This window comes from Aphis gossypii, chromosome 1, assembly GCF_020184175.1.
Source record: "Aphis gossypii isolate Hap1 chromosome 1, ASM2018417v2, whole genome shotgun sequence".
In the NCBI taxonomy this organism is placed as follows: domain Eukaryota; kingdom Metazoa; phylum Arthropoda; class Insecta; order Hemiptera; family Aphididae; genus Aphis; species Aphis gossypii.
The window spans coordinates 24,572,374-24,595,750 of record NC_065530.1 but is presented as its reverse complement, the minus strand read 5'-3'; the positions used below and the strand labels follow the sequence as shown (position 1 = coordinate 24,595,750).

Sequence of the window (23,377 nt, the reverse complement as noted above, 5' to 3'; positions counted from 1 at the left end):
AACATTTATTGTATTTTTATTCAACAAATTATATTGGAACATTAAAACTAATAATTTGATTATTTTATCATTGAGGTTGTTTTTGAAGACTTTTTATTTTTTAAACATACCTAAATAATTGATTTATTTATCGACTGTTCTTATAATAGGTTCTTAATCTTTTAAAAGTCTTTAAATTTTAAATATTTCTCAATATTATTCTAAACTGTTTGCTGAAATACAGTGTATTAGTAATAATCATTAGTGAAAGCACGTAGGTAAATTTTAAGTTTTAAAATATATTACTTCTATAATTAATACTTGTTTTAAAATTTATTTTTAGAAGAGTTCGTTTCAATGAAGTTAAATTGTAAGTAGTTATATTTTAACTAGCTATGCGTATAGTTATTACCCTATCCTTATTTTTTTTTCATTAGTTCATCCGGTTCTATAGATTTTTTGATGAACTCATGCACTCAATAGCCCGTTAAAAATCTTACCTCTTAAAAGTCTCAAACTGCAACAAAACGACGTAAACATATTCTTTGGATTTCTGTTAGTTTGTTCTTTATGCATTCCTAAACGGCTGGACGAAAAATTTGGTACAGAGGTATATTAGACCTATGGGCAGAAGTTAGGCTAAGTTAAAAAGTAATCGGCCCAACCTATTGATGGTTTGGCATAATTATTTCCATGGCAACAAACAAAGAACAGACAAACAGATAATTATTATTATTGAAACTAATAGCAACCCTAAATGTATCAACAAAAATTTCCATCGGAAATCTCAAAATGTATGTCGATTTTATGCTCTTTTTACCCTTCAAAATGCGAATTTCAAAAAATCCTTTCTTAGTGTGCCTAAGCATAATAATAAGTACATTTACTGAAAATTTCAAATCAATCGGTTCAGTATTTTTGGCTGCATGTTGATTCCATCCTTCATTTATGTGTATAGAAGATTATATTTTAATATTATAATAAATAAAAATACAATGACTAAAAATTATCTTCAGTAATTTCTTATCGCTTCTGATTTGTAATGAGTACCAGCAGTTCATTCTTGTAACCAGTGAACACTATAATCAGCGATCACTGTAGTTTTGTTATAAATAATTCTTTTATGTTGAATCTATATGATTGTATATTTACTATAAAATAGCTAACGTAAAGTAATTCAAGTATTAAATTATTGTTTTTTATAGTAAAAAATGGTTTACATTATTACTTTTATTTTTATGATAATATACACGGTAAGTATTATTTACGTTTATGAATTTTAATTTTCAAAAACATTTTAAATTTTAGTTTTAAACTAAAGTTTTAATGTTTTTATTGACTTTTATAAACCTCTATTGATTATGTATTATGTTAAATGATTGTTATAATAATATAATTTTATGAATTATTTCATTATTGTACATATAATATGATAAATAATACTCATTGTTGGTATAAACTATAATACCGTTATGAACGACGTCGATTATGGTTGTCGAATCACTATACATGGTAGATAATTAAATACGTTTGTGTTTGTGATACAATTTGACTAAAATTCAAAAAAACAGTTATTTATTTTGACGGAAACAAAACATTAAGAAAATATTAACTTATTAACTTGATATTTTAAGTATATGTAAATACATTTTATTAGTCTCTAAAATATACTTTTAATAATAATAATTTATAAAGCAGCACTGACATTTATTTATTTACAACATTACAACCAATTAAACACGTTTTTAGTACCAAATATAATGTAATATTTAAAATTTAAATATTGTTGTAAACACTAATATTGTATGATATTATTACATTTTTTACTTTAAGCTTTAGGTCAAAAAATATAAATGATAAATATCTGATAAGTATCTATCAAAATAGTAAATTATCATTCATTTTTTAGATTATCACGTACATTATCAAAATTATCTACTTCAACAACCAAAAAGTATGTATTATTGAATTCTATTATATTAAATCCCCAACAAAAACATAACAGTGAAAAAAGGGCAAGTTCCAGATTCCCCCCCAAAAAAGTCGGCCTATCAAAGTAGTGAAATCTATATTATGGCCAAGTCTGCTATTTTTTAATTCATAATCTCAATGCACTCCTACATTAAGGAGCACAATTCTCTTTTTTTTTGTATTGTTTAACACTTGGTCAGTTTCTGAATGAGGAATAAACTAGACATGGCCGCAATGTAGATACCACTACTTAATATGATTCGCTGTCTTTTTTGAGAAGAAGTCTAAATCTTTTACTTTTTTCCGAGTCTTCTTCTCCCCATCATCCTCGTAAGTCATAAGCGAGCACATTCAATAATGATGTTTTATTCCTCATTCAGAAACTGACCAAGTGTTAAACAATACAAAAAAAAAAGAAAAGTGTTGCTCCTTAATGTAGGAGTGCATTGAGATTATGAATTAAAAAATAGCAGACTTGGCCATAATGTAGATTTCACTACTTTGATAGGCCGACTTTTTTGGGGGGAGTCTGGAACTTGGCCTTTTTTCACTGTTATGTTTTTGTTGGGGATATCATTTTTTTTTTTTGAGGGCTTCAGCGTCGTGGACGACGTGTTGTTATTATTTATTTAGTTTTTTACTGTTTTATTTTTTTAATTTTTTTAAATTTTTTTTTTTTTATTAGTCGTAGATTTTCCCTTGTAAGATTATCGTTCGCAAACCGACGAATATTATTAAAATATTCTGTATTTGTATAATTATATTATATTTTGTATTTGAATAAAATAAATGAACGAAAACATGATTATGTTTTATAAATATATATATATATATCTGTATAAATCAACTACAAACAATTGCTTATTACCATATTGTAACGCTCTTTGAAAGTAAACGTTTATGCGTGTTAAGCCTTAAGCGCGCCACTTCATACGTTTAAAAATACACAATCTAGAAGATTTTAATTAAAATATTATTTATAAGTTATAAGCAAATATATTTATATAATTTTTTCAATGATATTATATATGTATCTCTGCAGCAGTTTATCGTCAATATAAAATTAAACTACAATAAAATAGTATAATATATTAAATAATCTTATTAGTTATAAAGTATAAGAAAATATATGTTTAGGTTCTAAAATGATATACAGGGTGTAACAGGAATATATGACAAATAACATAATATACTAGAATAGTCGACCGGGCGGAAATTTGTTGCGGCGACGCGGTAACGTACGGCGAATAGGCCGCGGCATTGAACGTGTTAAGAAAAATACACTCTGGAGAGACATTAATTTTGAAAAAAATTTAATTTTTAGATTTTTCCCTTTAGTTACACTGTAAAATCTACCTGTGTGCCAAATTTCACGTTTCTAGCTATACGGGAAGTGTCTTATAATTTTGATGATGAGTCAGTGAGTCAGTAACAATATTGCAAATTTTGAAATCCTGCCATCTTGAAATGGCACAATATTAAGGGCTCATTTTCTTACAGCGTCCTAAGCTACTAGAGGTTAATCTGTGTTTTAAATTTCAAAAGTTTATCTTAAGAGGAAACAGAGATATATGGGTTAGAAAAAAAGAGCGAATTGGTTCGTGTAAAGATACACTGGCATTGCTGTAACTTGGCCTGGCGCACTGCCGTGCGCTCAGATACACTTCTAAACATCCTAGACACATATAGTTAATCATAAATAATTTAATGGCTACAACAACCAGAAAACTTCAATTTTAAAATTTGTTTGGTGTGATCAACACAATATTATTTATAATAATTAATACAATTTTATCTCTTCAAATTGAAAATAAATAATTCATTTACAATTATTTCTAGGATATTTATCAATTTTTTATTTTTATAGTAACAAATAGCTACTACAGATCTTCCACGTTACTGCATTTTAGCCTGTTAATAAAATTATAATTATCTAATAATGAGTATGCATTGTATTTTATTTTGATTCAAGCTGAAGATGTAACTAACTCGTTGAAAATACATGAAAATAATAATAGCTCCAATACAATGGAAGTTGATGAAAAAACACAAAATGTCAATATTGGACAAGAAGAAGGTATTTATAATAGTTGTATGATTAATTAATTAATTTAAACTCACTTTTATTATAAAACATAATTTAATGTAACCGATATGCATTATATAATATCCATCATTCCAATCATAAAATAAATTTATTTATATTTGATTTTTTTAAATATTTTATTTACAAATTTGAATCATCCAGTGTTTATTATTTATAATTATCTGGTTATGTGTTAAGCTATATTCATTAGTTTTTTGTTATTTTATAGATAATTACGAACTAAATGTAAAGAATTGGTGTAAATTAAACTCAAGTAAGATACTATAAAATAATATAGATTTAAAAGTTTTTTTGTACAATAAATAATCTTTATGCCTAGAAAACTGCTTATTTTATACATGAAATTAAAAATGAGTCGGAAAACAAAATAATATTGTTATAACAATGATTATGCATATTTTTTTTTAGCAACGACTATAACTACTTTTATTATAAATAATAAAATAAATTTTGAAAGTAAGCATTTAATGGTTTTATTATATGTTTTACTATTGATAAAACTAGTTTTGTAAAATCTCGTGTAGTATAATTTGTACAGAAAATGTTCCGGTTAATAAAATAGTGAAAACTAAAATTGATTACTATGAATACATAAATTTCTATGATCAAGAGTATAATAAAAAAAAAGTTTTTGACCCGATTCCCCTCAAAGACCCTAATCACCCCATATTACTGCAGTGTATTAGTGAAAAACTAAAAGTTTTTGTCTACTGGAAAATAGTAGATTATTCCAAAAAAAGATGTGTGTCCTAATTTTTTTTTTTTTTTTGACAATTTCGCTTAAAGTCTTTTAAAATAATAAAGAAAATAAGAGGGTGAAATTATTTATGAAGCTTACATAGTATAAGTTTGTGTATTCAGTCGTATAAAAAATTATTTATTTTTAACCCAATAAATACCATAGATAAAACACTAATATCTATTCCTTTTTTTTAAATTGTCAATAATTACAGATTATAAAAAAATAATGTTTTAAAGTTAAATTGCATCTATTGACTATATTAATACAATAATACTTCATTGAGATTAAAAGTAATACATTTAGAATTATAGAAATTTAATAGTTATACCATAACTGATGTAATAAATTCTATCTTATCTCTATATTTATACTGGTTTAATTTAAGAATTTAACCATTACTAATAATGACATATTTTAATTTAGGTTTGCCAATCGATTATAAAGATGAAATAATAGATACATTTTTTAAAGGTAATTTTAAATGGTTTTAATGTATTTATAAATATAAAATTAAATTAAGATTTATTTATCTTCAAAATTATTTTGGTGTTGAGTGTGAACCAGATGGATTCATTTTCACTAACCATCTAAGTGGTAAAAATTTATGTTTTCCGAAAATAGAACTCTCACATTGATACTTTTGATTGATAAAAATTAGAAATTCACTTTATACATTGTCATTTGCAAAACATTTTGTAAACATTTTAACGAACTTAATCAAAACTTGAACTGAAATTTGATATTTTGTAATTGTAATAACATTTTTATAGACATAAAAATATTATCTATATTTAGTTCAAAAATTGGTAAAATATTTTGAAAATTATATTATAATTATTATATTTATAACTATCATTTATTTATAAATTTTTTTTGATAAATATCGAGACATTTTATTGAGTATGATTATCTCTTAAATAGACACATTATAAAAAATAAAAAATGCTCCCATCGTTATAAAATCAGTTCATTCATATTTCAGAATATAATGTAATGCTAAATGCAAATAATTGTTGTTTCCAAAAAATGGAAAAATAAAATTAGAAATTAACGATTGCTTGTTTCTTTTTTAACAAAGTGATATATTATTTATTATTATTATTATTTTTTTGTTTCATATATGTATATTAATTATTAACTAATTTTGTTGAAAATCATAGTAGATATGGATTTTTTCATGCATTCCTCTATTATTTATTTTAAAATATTCATTGATATATCAATGATTAAAAGTTAATTATATTTCATAATCGGTTATTTTTAAATTTCAGTATGTGTTAGTAAGTATTTATACTAACCTTGGATTTTTACAGTAATAATAAATATATTTTTAACGAAGTTGAAAGAAATTCTATGTAGTAGTAGCTTTGATTGATATTTTTGCACACAATAATTCGTTAATGTGAATATTTTTTATACCTATTTCAATTTTTAACATACCAGAAATGTCTTTCTTATGATGTATATGTTTTACGTTGTATATTCAATAATTTTTTTGAGAAAGGCTTGGATAAACATGTCAGGAAGAAGTCAATAATCCTTCATAGACATATTTCAATATATAATAAGGAATACTACTTAAATTGTATTTTATTTTTTAATCTTAAATGTAATATATAGGTAAAACAATTTTAAGTAAATTTAATTTTCTGTATTTTAACTTAATATAGGTCCTTATTTAAAATAGTGCTATTTAAAATTAAAATCAAATTTTTTAACCCATTACAGCTAATGTTTTTATCTCAAAAACAGCAAAATAAGTAGATAAGACTTAACTTATATACTTATGTCACATAAGTAATATGTGGTCTTATTTCATTATAAAACGTCTAAAATAGAAAATGTACAAATTTTCTAATGTCAATTTTAGAATTTGAGTAAAAATCCTATTAATAATACATTAAGAATAAATATAAGAGTTTATTGTTTTTTTTCGGAATTTACTTTTTTAGGTAAGTAATAAACTTTTTTAAATGTAACATTTCATGTACTCATAGAATTCATGACGTCGATTAAAAATTAAAGTATCGTCAGTAAAATAATTTTTAAATACAGATTATGTACAATTTAATAATTTGATTGTTGTTAAATTAATTCAATATCACAAAGTTTTATCCGATTATCAACCATTTTCTAAGTATATTATATGCGGTAAGACAAATACAACTAATTCAATAACGCAAATTAAAAAAAATTTGAATATCTTACAATGCATTTACAACCTGAACAAAATACAAATATGTTTATTTAATTTTTTTTAAAATAAACAATAAGCTTACTAAAAACTATAAAATTTCTTTCAAACTGGTTTGTGTTCATTCAATTTGTTAACATAATTTTTTTTTCTTTACAGCTGTGCTGAATGTGAAACGATTCACTAGTACGTTTCAGTTTTAGATTCTGAGTAGGGCAATGAATGTATTGGTTTTACAATTATGTGTCATTGCTACAATTCTGCTATAAATAATATACATATGCTTTCAAGATGGTAGATGTTTATTTGCTTTTTTAAATATTAAAGATTTTAAAAAAATCAATATTTATAAAAAATGAAATGACAACGTTATTTTGTCTACAAATAGCTCAAAAAGAGTTAAAATGTCAGAAATTGAAATTATTTAAAAAATACTTGAGCTTATTTATGTTTACCTCTTTCAAGTACAAAATAAATTCAATTTTTCATTGAACAAAAAAAATATACTCCATTGTAAAATCAATTCATTCGTCACTTTGCTTATAATTTAATCTATTATGAAGGGTACTTTGCAATAAAATCGAAAAAAAATTGGTTATTTTTACGCAATATAAATATTTAATATAATTCATTTTATTATTTTGTTTAATTCAAAAATGGATAAATGCAGTTACTTTAATAATCACATATATTTGTTCTATCATTAATTTATAGTACACTTATTACTTACTTTCTACTACAATTTTAAAATATTGACTTCTTCAGAACATTTTAATTAAAAATATAATATAAACATGGTTTTGTTTTTAATTAATTTTAAAGTTCAAATTCGGAATAAACTATATATTAAGACTTATATTTCTATCATAAAACTAATAGTTAAATCAATTACTAAATATACAATCTCATGGGCGCCCATTGGGAGGGGCAAGATAGGACACTTGCCCCATCCCCCTGGACAAAAAATGTTAAAAACTTATAACTCAATAAATATTACCATAATATAATTATTATCTTTACATTTGAGAATTTTTTATTTCCCCCCCCCTAAAATTTTACTTATGGGCGCCCATGTACAATCTACATAAATACCATTAAATTCACATAGTAATAAGGGTGGAAAGACGGAATGCAAACACGATTTAATAAGTGCGCTGGCAATGCGACTGAATAGCATGCTATAACCAATATTACTTTTACACGAATAAAAATCAATTAAACATGCACCTATAAAGACTTAGTTATAGCTCAATAGCTACGTTCTTTCATACAATAATTTAGATTAGCGCTTAATTTCAGACTTTGATAATTTTAAATTATTAATTAATATTTTTCAGTAAACGAAAAAGCCGAAAATGTAAAAAGAGAACCTTGTAAGTATGTTTAATTACTCGCACTATAAATACCGAAAGCAGAATTTTAGAAATTATACGGATTATTGGATTATTACAATAATGGAGTTTAAGCTATATTATACTATATATTTTTAGTTATCATAATATTTATAGTAAACCTTTCTATGAAAATATTATAAAATAATAGGTGCAATTATTTTTTTCAGCTTTTATTCTCTATTATGAGACTTATATATTAAATAAGTTTAACGAAGGTATGTGTTTGTGTCACAGGAATATTAATTTAGATTTAAAATTCAAGAGATATGTTTTCACGAAGTTGGATTACTTTACTTACTGTGCACATATGATTAAAAAAAAATATATTTTATGGGAGATAGAGATCTAAAACGGTTATCTATATTTCCTTTCTTTGACAGCGAAATTGAATACTATTTACAAGAGATGTGTGTGGATCAATTTTTCTCTTTTATAACCACATTTTTTTTTTAATAAAGCTGGATTTATATTTATTCACAAGTGATAGGTACCTACCTCTTTTTTTCCACGATACTGGTATAAGTACCTGAAGATAACTGTAAATAATTGTATATATATTGTAACAAAACATAACCTAACATTTTTATCACTAATTAAATTTTTATTTTTTATTTTTATTTTAGGAGCAGAAAATTTACCACCGGGTAATATTAAATGGTGTATGTATAATATTTATTATTGATTATATCTACATTTATTATACATTAAATTGGTCTAGTTATCTTTCAGATGCTATGGTTAATATGTTATGCACCATATATCAATATCATTATTAAAAATATTTTAACTCATACTATCTGTAAATAATTATAATTTGACCATTTATAAAACTAAAGCATAGGGTATAAAAAAATATGACTCATCTCATACTCATTACTAAAAATATGTCAAAAATTAAGGCCAAACAAAGGCAAGTTCGCTTAAATAACAACACGAGATTCACTAACATAGACAAAAAGTCATCAATATTTTGAAAATACTATAATATATTATTAAGAGACAAGAGTATGTCACTGGAACACTGGAAGTCTAAAAAAACTACCATCAGGTGTTCATATTTTTGCGGTTGATTTATTATTATAAATACTACCTAGTTGGTTTGAAACCGATCATAATATAACAAATAATATTTCTTAGTATTATTCTATGATATTTGAATGTAAAATTAATGATATTACGACTCATAATTCCGAGACAGCAAACCTAACCTATTATAAAAAAGTTGGGCTGTCTGGAAAGTCGATTTCCTTAAAGGCAGTGGAAGCAGGGGCGCCGAATACAGGGGGCTCGGGGGCTACAGCCCCTCCATAACTTTGCTGTAGTGTAGCTCTAATACGAAATAATTTATGTGAAACTTCAGTACAAGTGTTTATAAAATAGTGAGCCCCCCATAATATTTTCAAATCCTGGCGCCTATGAGTGGAAGATCCGTGAGATCCATAAGTTCATCAGGTTCATCTACCATGGTGTGATTGAAAACAGTTTTACAATTTATCTATTCAAATTTTGCATGTTTAATGTGAATTAACATCACTATTTATTGTTATCGTTGTGGAAAGCTCATTAACATAGCCGAATAGAGCCGGAGCCGAACGAGTATAACTTGATACATTTTCATGAATGCAGTTCATCGATCTATAAGACGTTATCAAGTCAAAATGAAATTTATTACTTTTGATTAAAATTAGACGTTGAGCATTTTATCTTTTATAGCTATTTGTCAATTCTTTATTAGGTTTTTATTCTTTATATTGTACCTATTACAGATGAAAACACGTAATACATAAATTTATAATATATACATATATTTTTAATTCTAGGTGAACAGAATATAAAAACTGACTCAGAGGCGGTAAGTATAAAATAAATATAATCACATTACAAAAGAATGATATTATTCGCAGAGAATAATAATTGTATTTGTATACAGGTGACAGACGAACAGCAGTTATTTACATTTCCATCACTGACAACAAGTTGGTATAATACGGATGAAAACACGTAATTCGTATGTATTATACATATATTTTTAATTCTAGTTTGTAACGAGACATCGTTATTTCCTGAATATAGCGTGCGCGCTATCAGTCGGTAGCGGTGAGGCTGTCGTACCGTCGACAGTCGTAGGCGCACACACACACACTACCAACAGAGCGCGTTGGTGAGAATCATGCTAATAATCCGAGCGTGGCCGATGAACATTTAATAAATTTAAATGTAATTATTAAAAATATTTATAATGCAAATATTTCTTGAACACTAGTTAAATTACCGGTGGTGATTTAACTCACGAAACGTTGAAAACTGGAAGGTGAAATACATAAAAAACATGTTATGCCCAAGCAGTATTCTGCGATGTTACGGTCGAGGTCGCATGGCATAAGTAGCCCCCGGGCACAGCCGAAAAATCGAATTCATCCGCCGAGCCGAAGACGCCGGGACGAGGACTGATATTCCCGAGTATAGTCGGAATACGATACGTTCGTATTAACGCCGCTATACTCGTATCATTCTCGTGTCGGCAAACTGACGCTACCGCGGAGACAGTCGTGTGCCGAACGTACAGCAAACTCAAGCATCTGCCAGCCGGATACCGCCCGCCGTCCATCCAACGCCCACTGCCCGGGAGTCCGACCAAGGAGGACAGGAAGAGGAGACCTACCAGCCAGACACCACTTACTGCAGTAGGAATACGGTACGGCCGTATTAATGCCGCTGCGTGAGTTGGTGACCGTAAGTCCTATTGTTAATATATATATACTTGTTTGTATTGTCGTGTCCATCTGTATACGGCTGGAATACGGTAAGACCGTATTAACGCCTCCGTATACAGTGTCTGATAACTCTGTCTCCAGTTGGAATACAGTTCGCCTGTGTTAATGCCGCTGAGTCAGTGTGTTACTATTTATTATAACGTTTATATATATGTATAATTATATCTGTATTAATTAAATTTTATATGTATATCTGTATTAATTGATTCAATGTAAGTCTAAAATGACTATATGAATAAAAAGAAAATACTGTAGAAAAACACTTATTATTATTATTATTATTTGTGATTATTTAAATAAACGTACTTAATTTATAACATATACACTACGTGTTATAAATTCCGTTACAACTGGCGCCCAACAAGCGAGGCTCGACGAGACACGAAAAATACTATATCGTTGTGACGTCGTCTCCACCACACAACCCCGAGATCAAGAAAAAACTACATCGTGAAAATGGGTCCGAGAAAAAAGAAACAAAATGAAGATGACGTAACAGACCGACTAGAAGCAATGGAAAATATGCTTAGGAAGTTCAAAAAGGAAATTGAAAAAATTAAAGAATTTTGTGATGAAAAAACAGAAAAAATTGAAACAAATTGCAACAACATAATCAAAAAACTTGAAGAAAGCTGTGAGAATAAAATAAAAACAATTGAAGAAAATTGTAACAACATAATCAAAAAGCTTGAAGAAAGCTGTGAGAATAAAATAAAGACAATTGAAGAAAATTATAAAGAAAAACTAATAGAATCAGAACAGATAGAAACAATGAATATCAATACGAAACCAGCATACAGTGCACAGGTACAAAGAACAGAAATATTACACAACATGGAAATTTCTAAGCCAACATTTTTCGGAAACCATCGAGACCAACACCCAAAGGATTTCCTTAACAGATTGGAAGAATATTTTGCGATTAAACAAACTTACATCGGCGAGAAAATCATCGTCGTCGGAGACTGTCTAAAAAGTGCAGCGTTCAGTTGGTTTTCCACAGTGAGATTTCAACTCAGTAACTATGACGATTTTAAACATGCGTTCATGGATGAATACTGGTCGAGGGACATCCAGATCCAAGTATGGAGCCAGTGCCTAAATATAAATCAAATACCAAAGAATGTAAGTTATAGAGAACATTTTGCGACGTGGGCGACAAAACTCAGACACCTAGAAGTTCCACGATTATCGGAGCCGGAGATAGTCAAACATATTGCCAAACACTATCCTGGATACCTCCGAGCCATATTAGTGTCATTACCAGACAGGACAATCCTTGCAGCAATGAAAGTTTTAGGAGAAGAAGAGCATGACAGGTCGTATAAAGACAGATATCTAAATAACACCCAAAGTGACTGGAGCCACCAAGAGAGCAACACCAGTCAAGATAGCAATAAACAGCAACAGAATAATGATCAAAAAGAAAGTAACCGTCAAAACGGTGGTACAAATTATAGACCACAAAATAACAAATGGAGTAATAGAAAAGATAATCAATACTCATCACGAGAGAATAACCAACAAATCAATCAAGTTAATGTAGAGGTAACCGAAGAAGTACCAGAAAAAACAAACGAAAGAAGTAATGAAATAACGCACGCAGTAAACAATATACCTATAAATGGTAAAACAGTCAGTCCGTACATACAATGCAGAATCGAAGGCGAACCGGTACAACTATTAGTAGATACGGGTGCGACAATCAGCGTGTTAACAAAGGAAATCATCGACAAGATTATTCAGAACAACAGTCGTGTGCCAGTATTACCAGTAAACGGAGTACAGATAAGCAATGCAGTAGGGAAAAAGATTTGTAAAGTATCAAAGCAAATTTTCTGCGCATGTAAAATTGGATCAGCAACGATATATGCAAATTTTGTACAAGTTGAGAACCTGAATGAGAAAGGTATCATTGGTGCAGATGTCTTACAACAATATAATGCACAAATAAACTTTAATGATCAGACAATAGTATGGGACGTTAATAAAGTCATCTACACTACTTCGTTCGCAGATACAGACCCGAAGGTCATTACTGAAGACCAACAGATGCATACAATACAACTAATAAGTAACGAGGAAGAAGACGAACAAAATTTGAACGATCAGCAAAGACAACGGTTCACACAACTTCTAGAAAATTACAAACACATATTTTCGAACAACCCAGGAAAAATCAAAGAATATCAATGTCAAATCAAGGTTAAGGAAGGAGAACCTATATACCAGAGGCCGTACTCTATACCGATGACACGTTTAGCAAAAATGGATAAGGAGATACAGCGGATGTTGGACCTAGACATCATTGAAAAATCTACATCGCCGTGGTCCTCACCAATAGTAGGAGTTGAGAAGAAAAACGGAGACATACGCATCTGTATTGACGCAAGAAAAATTAACCAACGCATAATACCAGATCGCGAATGCCCTATGAACATAGAAGAAATCTTAATGAAATTCGAAGGTGCCCGCTACCTCAGCTCAATTGATCTTACAGCTGGATACTGGCAGTGTCCGCTCCGACGAGAGTGCAGGGAGGTTACCGCATTTTTGTACCGAGGTAGGAATTATCAATACAAAGTATTACCATTCGGACTTGTAAACTCTATTGCCGAATTCCAAAAAATACTTGACAAGGTTTTGGGACCGGAACTACTCAGCTTCATCGCGATATATGTGGATGACATTCACATTATGTCAAAAAACTTTGAAGAACACATACAACATTTAACACAAATTTTCCAGAGGTTTAGTGATTATAATGTAACTGTCAATATGTCAAAATCACATTTTTTTAGGTCACAAGTATTATTTTTAGGACATATTATATCCAGAGATGGTATAAAAATGGACCCGGAAAAAATACAGACAATACAGAACTTTCAACCACCAAAAAATCGCAAACAACTGCAAGCCTTTTTGGGGTTCATTAACTTTTATCGAAAATACATACGTGATCTGTCAAAGCGAACATCAAAGCTAAGCGAGTTATTAAAGAAGGGGACTACTTGGAGTTGGAACCAGCAATATCATATGGCATTCACAGAAATAAAACAATTATTCTTAGAAGACATAATAATCCGGTATCCAGATTTTCGAGAGTGTTTTTATCTAAACACTGATGCATCATGCACTGCAATCGGCGCCGAGCTGTACCAGATCAATAAGGATGGAAGACACCAGACCTTAGGATTTATAAGTAGAACGCTGAATGCAGCAGAAAGGAATTACCATACTACGGAGTTGGAGTTATTAGCGATTGTATACGCGTGTAAAAAATTTAGAAATTACATTTTGGGATACTCTACCAAGGTACTGACGGACCACAAAGCCCTTATTTTCTTAAGTCAGTGCCAACTATTGAATGCTCGACTTACCAGGTGGGCAATCGTATTACAAGAATACGACCTCGAAGTAATCTACATCCCAGGTAAAGAAAACATTGTGGCCGATACACTCACAAGGTACCCACAAAACGAACAAGACATTCATCAACAAAGTTTCACTAACATTACCATTAATAAACTTATGCTTTATGAATACAGTAAAGACTTACAAAAACAGTTTACACGACTAGAAGAGTTGCAATATCGAGATACCAAATTAAATAAAATAATTCACAGGATACGAAGTAAACCGAGCGAATATTTCACAATATACAAAGGTCTCTTGTTCTCCGTTGGAAAAGATAACGCATACCGAGTGATGATTCCAGATGAAATGAGAGACCAGATCATTAGAGAAACTCATGAACATTTTGGGCATGCTGGAGCATACAAGACTTATCACGTACTCAGAAGTAATTACCGATTGAACAATATGTACAGAGCAATAAAGAAGTTTACTAGATCTTGCGAACTTTGTCAGAAGAGTAAGATCAACACGCAAAGGGCTAGGGGACCGACAGTGTCGTCAGAACCTGAAGAACCACGAGATATCATATCACTTGACCTAATGGGACCATTACCAAGAGGACAGTTAGGCATGAAATATATTCTAGCACTCATCGATACATTTTCAAAGCATATTAAAATCTACGCACTACGCAGAGCCACTACGGACACCATTATTAACAAATTAATTCACGATTATTTACCAACGTACGGTCCAATAAAGAGAATATTGACCGACAACGGTACTCAATTTAGTGGACATAAATGGATAGATCAATTACAGCAATTGGGTATTCAAGCTGCCTACACTACTACATATCATCCTGAAAGTAACCCAGTGGAACGAGCAAACCGAGAAATAGGACGTATTCTACGGGCCTATTGCCATAAAAAACACACTACGTGGGTAAAATGGCTAGACAATATAGAGTTCTGGTTAAATAACACTACGCATCAATCAACGGGGTTTACTCCTATGCAAATTATGACAGGAAAAAAGTGCAGCCTATCCATTGACAAACTGATTCAACTACCCACTCAGACACTCGAACCAGATGTGGAAGGTATAATCAAACTAGCAAGAAATAGACTTCGAAAACAGGCACAACAAAGGACTCATGCCAAAGATAAAGGAAAACGTTTTCCATCATATCAAGCAGGACAGCAAGTGTTAGTTCGAGAACATCGACTGTCGTCAGCACAGGATAAAGAAATACATAAATTTTTCCTGTTGTATCATGGACCATATGTTATTAAGGAAGTCAGAAAAAACAACACGGTCGTGATCGCAGATAAAACCGGAAATCAAGTCATACATAATTTCAAAAATATCAAACTTTACATACCACCTGATCCAGGGAAGGATGTAGGAGAACTTAAAAAATCACAAAACTAACTAACTCTAATCGTTTCGTGTTGTGTCGGTGGTAGTTCTAACTGTGGTAAATAACATGTATCATTTATATTATTATCAACATTCTTTTTTAGAACGGACCTAACATGGCCACTAACGATACCCTTGACACTAACGACACACAAATATGTAGCTCTGAGTCGATCCGATCACTTGACGAGTTATTGGAAACCCGATACCGCGAGTTGTTCGGTGAAGACTACTTATATGAAGACATATCTCAACTACATACAGAAAAAATCAATAAGCTCGACGCACCAGGAATACCAGTCGATGTACAGTATGAGAGGGCAATGGCGGAGTATCGGCGTGAACTGGAAGCTGAAGTTACTCAGTATCAGGCCGGATCCACTATCAACTTCCCACCTACAATGAGATGTGTTAAAATTCCAGATCCAGAAGAAGGTCTCGAGTTGAACATAGCTCCAGAGGAAGTTAACGAGATTATAGGTACACCACTCCAGGACACATCTCCACAACTTAGCGGTCGGAAGCGCAAGAGAGAGGATTGGAGAATTCGAAGGAACATGGCCCGAAAAATGAATATTTGTAAAAAGAAGAATTAGTTACATGTTTATTATTTTAATATGGAGGAAAGACACCTCATTTAAGTCAGGTCGATAAGTTATTTTATTTTATCTTTATTTATTTCATTTCAAATAAAAATTTTTTCAACAAAACAAAAAAGTCTAAAATAAAAAGGGGACAATGTAACGAGACATCGTTATTTCCTGAATATAGCGTGCGCGCTATCAGTCGGTAGCGGTGAGGCTGTCGTACCGTCGACAGTCGTAGGCGCACACACACACACTACCAACAGAGCGCGTTGGTGAGAATCATGCTAATAATCCGAGCGTGGCCGATGAACATTTAATAAATTTAAATGTAATTATTAAAAATATTTATAATGCAAATATTTCTTGAACACTAGTTAAATTACCGGTGGTGATTTAACTCACGAAACGTTGAAAACTGGAAGGTGAAATACATAAAAAACATGTTATGCCCAAGCAGTATTCTGCGATGTTACGGTCGAGGTCGCATGGCATAAGTAGCCCCCGGGCACAGCCGAAAAATCGAATTCATCCGCCGAGCCGAAGACGCCGGGACGAGGACTGATATTCCCGAGTATAGTCGGAATACGATACGTTCGTATTAACGCCGCTATACTCGTATCATTCTCGTGTCGGCAAACTGACGCTACCGCGGAGACAGTCGTGTGCCGAACGTACAGCAAACTCAAGCATCTGCCAGCCGGATACCGCCCGCCGTCCATCCAACGCCCACTGCCCGGGAGTCCGACCAAGGAGGACAGGAAGAGGAGACCTACCAGCCAGACACCACTTACTGCAGTAGGAATACGGTACGGCCGTATTAATGCCGCTGCGTGAGTTGGTGACCGTAAGTCCTATTGTTAATATATATACTTGTTTGTATTGTCGTGTCCATCTGTATACGGCTGGAATACGGTAAGACCGTATTAACGCCTCCGTATACAGTGTCTGATAACTCTGTCTCCAGTTGGAATACAGTTCGCCTGTGTTAATGCCGCTGAGTCAGTGTGTTACTATTTATTATAACGTTTATATATATGTATAATTATATCTGTATTAATTAAATTTTATATGTATATCTGTATTAATTGATTCAATGTAAGTCTAAAATGACTATATGAATAAAAAGAAAATACTGTAGAAAAACACTTATTATTATTATTATTATTTGTGATTATTTAAATAAACGTACTTAATTTATAACATATACACTACGTGTTATAAATTCCGTTACAAGTTGTAGACGATAAAGTAACTGACTCAAAGGCGGTAAGTATAAAATAAATATAATCACATTACAAAAGAATGATATTATTTGTAGAGAATAATAATTGTATTTGTATGTAGATGACAGCAGAACAGCAGTTAGTTAAACCTTAGTTTAGCTAAAGAGAATTAATTCTATCCAACATCTATAATTTTAATTTTTTTTTTTTTTGTTATAATAATAAATACCAAAAAATAATTATGTGTACCAAATTTTCTTTGAGAAAAATTATCTTAATATTTATTTAATTATATAATACATTTAGTTGTACGATAAATACTAAAATACATACCTTTCAATTTTCATTTTTATTTTATAATAATAATATTTATTGTAATGGTATATAATAACTACCAGTATTTTATTATATTTAATATGTTACTTTTTAAAGACAATAAATTAAAATTCAATTCAATTATTTAACACGAATCGCGTAGTATTTGTTTAGACTTGCGTGAACCGTTGATTTGATTCGTTACATTCATTCTAACGATATCCTATATTCTTTTTTTCCTAGGTCACCAATACAGATGCTGGGTCAAAATGATATTGAATAATTTAAATTTTATGAGAAACATATTTTTTACAAAATCATAGTCAACAAAATGTAATGATAAGCGTATATATACATACGGTAATGTGTATGACCATAATAGGCGAATTTTAACAGTTACTGATGTATGTAGACATTTACAATTAATTTTTTTTGTAATTATTAACTACACTTGAAGCACGATGTATACTAAAAGGTATTTTTGTACTAGAATATAGAAGTAAGACGTTATCGCCCAGTCAAATCACAATATGCATTGAAGACGTTTGGACGTTAGTAATGTTATCGCAGGAGACAATCGTTTGCTAATTAATATAATATGCTCTAGTCTGTATCGATAGTCTAAACCGAGCTCAACAGTGCTTTAACTAAAACTTTTAAGCATAATTAATATTACGAGTATATTTGAATTTAACTTTATAATAAATAAATATATAAAAGACATTTTTTATGTAAAAAGTTTAATTCACTTTTATTATAAAAAAAGGGCCTTATAAATAACCTTTATTTTTGATTTTATTTTAGCACAGAAAAATATAATATTGCAATAAATAAAACTTAAAAATAACATATACTGCCTAAACTATAAATTAAAAAATTAATTTGTCATGCTATATTTATTTATCAATTTATTACCTATCATATTGTTTATATAATATGTTGTCAGACATATTAACAATCATTAAATAACTATTGTTGGTTCGTGTTCAGCTTTTTATCATATTAACAGATGATAATTTCACGGCCTCAATGATAGGCAACACAATGTGTCGTTATCTATGCGTATAGCTTATAAATATAATTTAGTTAAGTCATTTGTATTAGTATCAGTATTTTTTAGATTCTGAACCTTTTTTTTTTTTTACATGTGGTATCGGAGACTAAGGGTGGCACCGACGTCAGTCATTTCACCCCTTAGCCACCATCGATTATTTTGCAATAACAATCGACATTATATTAATGTATAACACAATGACTGTAGTACAAATGTGGGGGCCTCTAACCACCCAGTGGTTGGCCTTCGCCTACAACAGAGTAAACTTAACTACGTATCGTTAGTTGATTTGGGCCGCTTGTCTCCGTCTCTCTTCATCCTCCTTCTTCTTCAAGACTTCATGGATGAAGGCTGTGACTGTGTCTCAGGAGCTTTTTCTTGACAGTATAATTGGGATGATGTTTTCTGGAGTGACAGTGGTTCTGCACATGATGTTGACTCTGGCTGGTTTAGTTTCCCATGCGTCGCAGTCGAAGATGGTGTGCAGTGCATCGTCTACAGCATGACCACAGTACCAACACTCGGGAGAGTCTAACTTCCCAAACCTGTGCAGGTACTCAGGGCAACATCCGTGGCCGGTTAAGAATTGGTGAGGTGGAAGTCGACGTCATCGTGCTTCCTGTTCAACCATTGGGCGATGGACGGGATTAGGTGATAAGTCCATCTACCTGGGCCAGGCTTATTCCACCACGTTTGCCATGACTCGAGGGTGCCATCTCTGGCCTTACCTCTGGCTTCTGGGTCGACCTTGTTTGAGTAAATGAAGAGGCGTTCTTTGGCGAGTAAGTCGATCGGCGGCATGGATGCTACAACGAGTGCCGCGTTCGTCGAGACGACGGTGCAGTATGCGGACGCCACCCTGAGTACCGTTTTCCGCTGAACCTTAGCCATCTCTGCTGTACCCTTGGCGCTCATGCGATCAGCCCAGATTGGGGCGCCGAAGAGTAGGAGTGAGTGAACTACGTTCCCAAGTAGCCTCCTCTTTCTGGACGTGGCAGCACTTATGTTTGGCATGATACTGCTGAGCTTCTAGCATGCCATGCTGGCTTTTTCTGAGGCATTGTTTGCTTGCTCAGTAAAGCCAAGCTTGGAGTCAATTTGAACACCCAGGTATCTAATTCTCTAGTTGGCTTTCACGATGAAACATTCTACAACAACGTTCACAGCGGTGTGAGTTCTTCTGGTTGTGATGACCAGTGCTTCGGATTTCTGAGCCGCAATTTGAAGTCCTGCTTCCTTCAGCCAGTCGCAGGACCGTTTGGCTGCTACCTTCAGGTCACTCTCGATGGTGTAGTTTTCGTTGGCTTTGGCCACAAGGGCTATGTCGTCGGCGAAAGCAATGAGGGTGACTGAGCGTGTTAGTCTGACGTTCTGGAGATCGTAATAGAGAACGTTCCACAAGGTGGGTCCGAGAACCGATCCCTGCGGAACACCAATGGACAGCTCCGTGATCAACTGACCTCCTGTGATGATGTACGTGATGGATCGCTCAGACAAATAGCTATCAACCATTTTGCATAAGTACGCAGGCGTGTCCTTATCGCGGAGAGCATCAAGTAATTTTGCCCGGGGTGCTGAGTTGAATGCATTTTTTATGTCTAAGGTGAGAACCCCTGTCATATTCTTTTGACCGCTGCAGCTGCCCTGCGCTATGGACATAAGCAGGCTCACGGCATCGGTGGTGAATTTACCGCTGCGAAAGCCAAACTGGCGGTAGTTGAGACCATTGGTGATGTCTAAGTGGTTTCTAATCCGGTGGTCGATGATCTTCTCGAATAGTTTTGCCACGCTATCCAGCAGACAGAGTGGTCGGTAGGATGATGGGTCTTGTAGAGGTTTTGTCTCCCTTCTTTAGAAGTACGAGCCGAGCCCTCTTCCAGGCGGCCGGGAAGAGACCCTCTTTGATGCATTGGTTGTAAACGCTGGTTAATAATTCCGGACGTTTGGCGGCCAAGAACTTAAAGGCCTCATTCGGATACCATCTGGTCCGGGTGCGATATTGTTCTCGGTGTGATTTGCTGCCAGCTGCACCTCATCGGCCGTGATGGAAGCATCTGCGAAGTCTGATTCGGGTATGTTTGACCAGGAGCCGTGTGGCCGAGATGGATGGGTTGGGAAGAGTGCGTTGACAATGCGACTGACAACATCAGGAGAGTCCAGGCCAGGGATAGGCTGATGCCGCTTGAGTTTACCCATAACTAGTTTGTAGGGAGTGCCCCAAAGGAAAGGATCGCTTTCGACTTGGTCACAGAGCACTTTCCATGCCCTGTCCTTAGACGCTTTAATTGCCTTGACCAAATCCAGCTTGGCTTCTTTGGTGGCTATTTCTTCCGTCGATGTAGCTAAGGGACCCATGCGTTTATTCTTTCTTTGGAACACCCTTCGCGCATGGTTGGCGTTTTTCTAAGAGCGTTGATTTCGGGTGACCATCAGTAAACCGATTTTCTGCCGAAAACCGACTTAGTCATACTGACCTCGTGACACTTGGAGGTTAGGAAGGTAGCACACTCCTCGGCACTTGTTGTTTCCGAGATCCCGGACAGTTGCTCCGAAGAGAGTGCTTCTTCCAGCTTCTTACGATTAAACTTTCCCTTGAACGAGGGTGGAGGGATGGTGGGAGCGGAGGCATGGTCTGTGTGGATATTGTATTGGATGTAGCTGTGGTCGCTAAGGGGCTCTATATCCAAGAGTTCCCAATCGGAGACAGCACCTGCCACCCCAGGGGAATAGAAAGTGACGTCAATGATGGAGCAGGACTTGAATGTAGGATCGTTACCCTAGTTACAGACGAGGAGGCCAAGTGCATGAATCATATCAGATAGCGCTTCGCCTCTGCGATCGTTTGTACTTGAACCCCAGTCTGAATGCTTCACGTTGAAGTCACCTGCGAGCAGGATGCCCTCTGTAGCAGGCCTGATACTTCTTTCTAACCTGAGAAGGAAGTCTTAAAAGTCGGCGAGGGACTGCCTACTGAGCAGGAATAAATTCTTATCCCGGCTGCTGAGACCCACCTGAATCCAGCCTCGCTGGTCCAAGAGCTGATGATGGCTGCATCTTTGGCGTTAACGATTGCCGCTTTGTTGTTGGCGTCAACTTGCCAGATGGAGTCTCCCTTGTTGTATTCAGATACTATGAAAAAGTCGACTGATTTCTCTGCCACCATTTGATGCATTAGTGCTTGAGCTACCTCTCCTGCGCGTTTTACCCCTACCGCCAGGGGGATTTAGTATCGGTGTTGCCTTCACCTATGTCCGTTTGCAAGCGCTTGCAGGTGGACCAGGTCTGCCCAACCAATTAAGGTAAGGCTCTGTGAGTAGGCCTAGATAAGATTGGGACCACTTAGTAAGACTTAGTTAAAGGCCCGAAAGACCTCCCCCCCCTGTGTCAAGGTGGGTCTCGTCGGGGGAGTAGATTCTGAACCTAGAGATGAATGTATTGATTTTACAAAGATGTGTGTTTTTTTTTTGTTTCTGTATACAGCATAACTAGTCAAAATAATGCTTCAATTTCAAACTTTGGGAGTGGTTTCCGATAGAAAAGTGTATATCCTTTTCAGTTTTCAAAAAAATCGAGAAAACAAAAAAAAGTGACGGAAAAACGGGAATTTTCACGCAAAACCAGTTTTCGACTACATTTATTTTTTTATGTGGTTGTAATTCAAAAACTAATCACTGTAAATACATGAACTTTTCACCAAATGTTTATGTTAGTGTTATCTATATACAGTTAAATTTTTAAAAAAATTTGACTTTTTTTGAGATATTTATAGACCACTGAAATTTTCGATTTTTATGAGATTTTTTTTTGAAGTGTCGATAAATAATTTTGGATGACCAAAAAAACTTGGAAATATAATACAAGGTTCCTCATGAGTTGTTCTTCTTGTAGCTAAAAAAAAATTTTAAATCGTTAGTCAATATTTTTTTTTATAAGCGTTTATAGTTCAAATTTTTACGAAATCTGTAGAAAACACGAAAATTTGAAAGTAATTCTGAAGTTTAAAAATCATAAAATTGTTTGTGTTAATAACTAAGGATTAAAAATACAACACTAAGTATTCCATAAGTATTCCTTTGAGTATCTACAGAGAAAACTCGAAGCATCATTATAGGAAAAATTTTAAGTGCCTTTGAGTTTTAAATTTTTACGAAATATCGTAACGATAACGATTTATCCTCAAACGATATTAAATATTTGTTATTGTTCAAAAAATATAAGTCGTAATTTCACCAGTTATTTAGATTGGAATTTTTTTTAT

General features: G+C 32.7%; 2 protein-coding genes across 2 annotated transcripts; one reads left to right on the top strand and one right to left on the bottom strand.

The window, feature by feature from the left end:
* Positions 1–280: 280 nt before the first annotated feature.
* LOC114129840 (uncharacterized) lies at positions 281–18,220 on the top strand. Its single transcript, XM_050209555.1, has 14 exons — positions 281–349; positions 1,185–1,232; positions 1,889–1,933; positions 3,923–4,027; positions 4,266–4,310; positions 4,466–4,513; positions 5,223–5,270; positions 8,331–8,366; positions 8,555–8,602; positions 9,011–9,046; positions 10,208–10,239; positions 10,318–10,338; positions 17,761–17,793; positions 17,872–18,220. Exons 1-14 carry the CDS (start codon positions 337–339, stop codon positions 17,902–17,904), a joined length of 591 nt encoding a protein of 196 aa, XP_050065512.1. The 5' UTR covers positions 281–336; the 3' UTR covers positions 17,905–18,220.
* A 1,478-nt stretch (positions 18,221–19,698) lies between these two features.
* On the bottom strand, positions 19,699–20,133 carry LOC114129856 (uncharacterized). Its single transcript, XM_027994704.1, has one exon. It carries the CDS (start codon positions 20,131–20,133, stop codon positions 19,699–19,701), a length of 435 nt encoding a protein of 144 aa, XP_027850505.1.
* Positions 20,134–23,377: the final 3,244 nt, after the last annotated feature.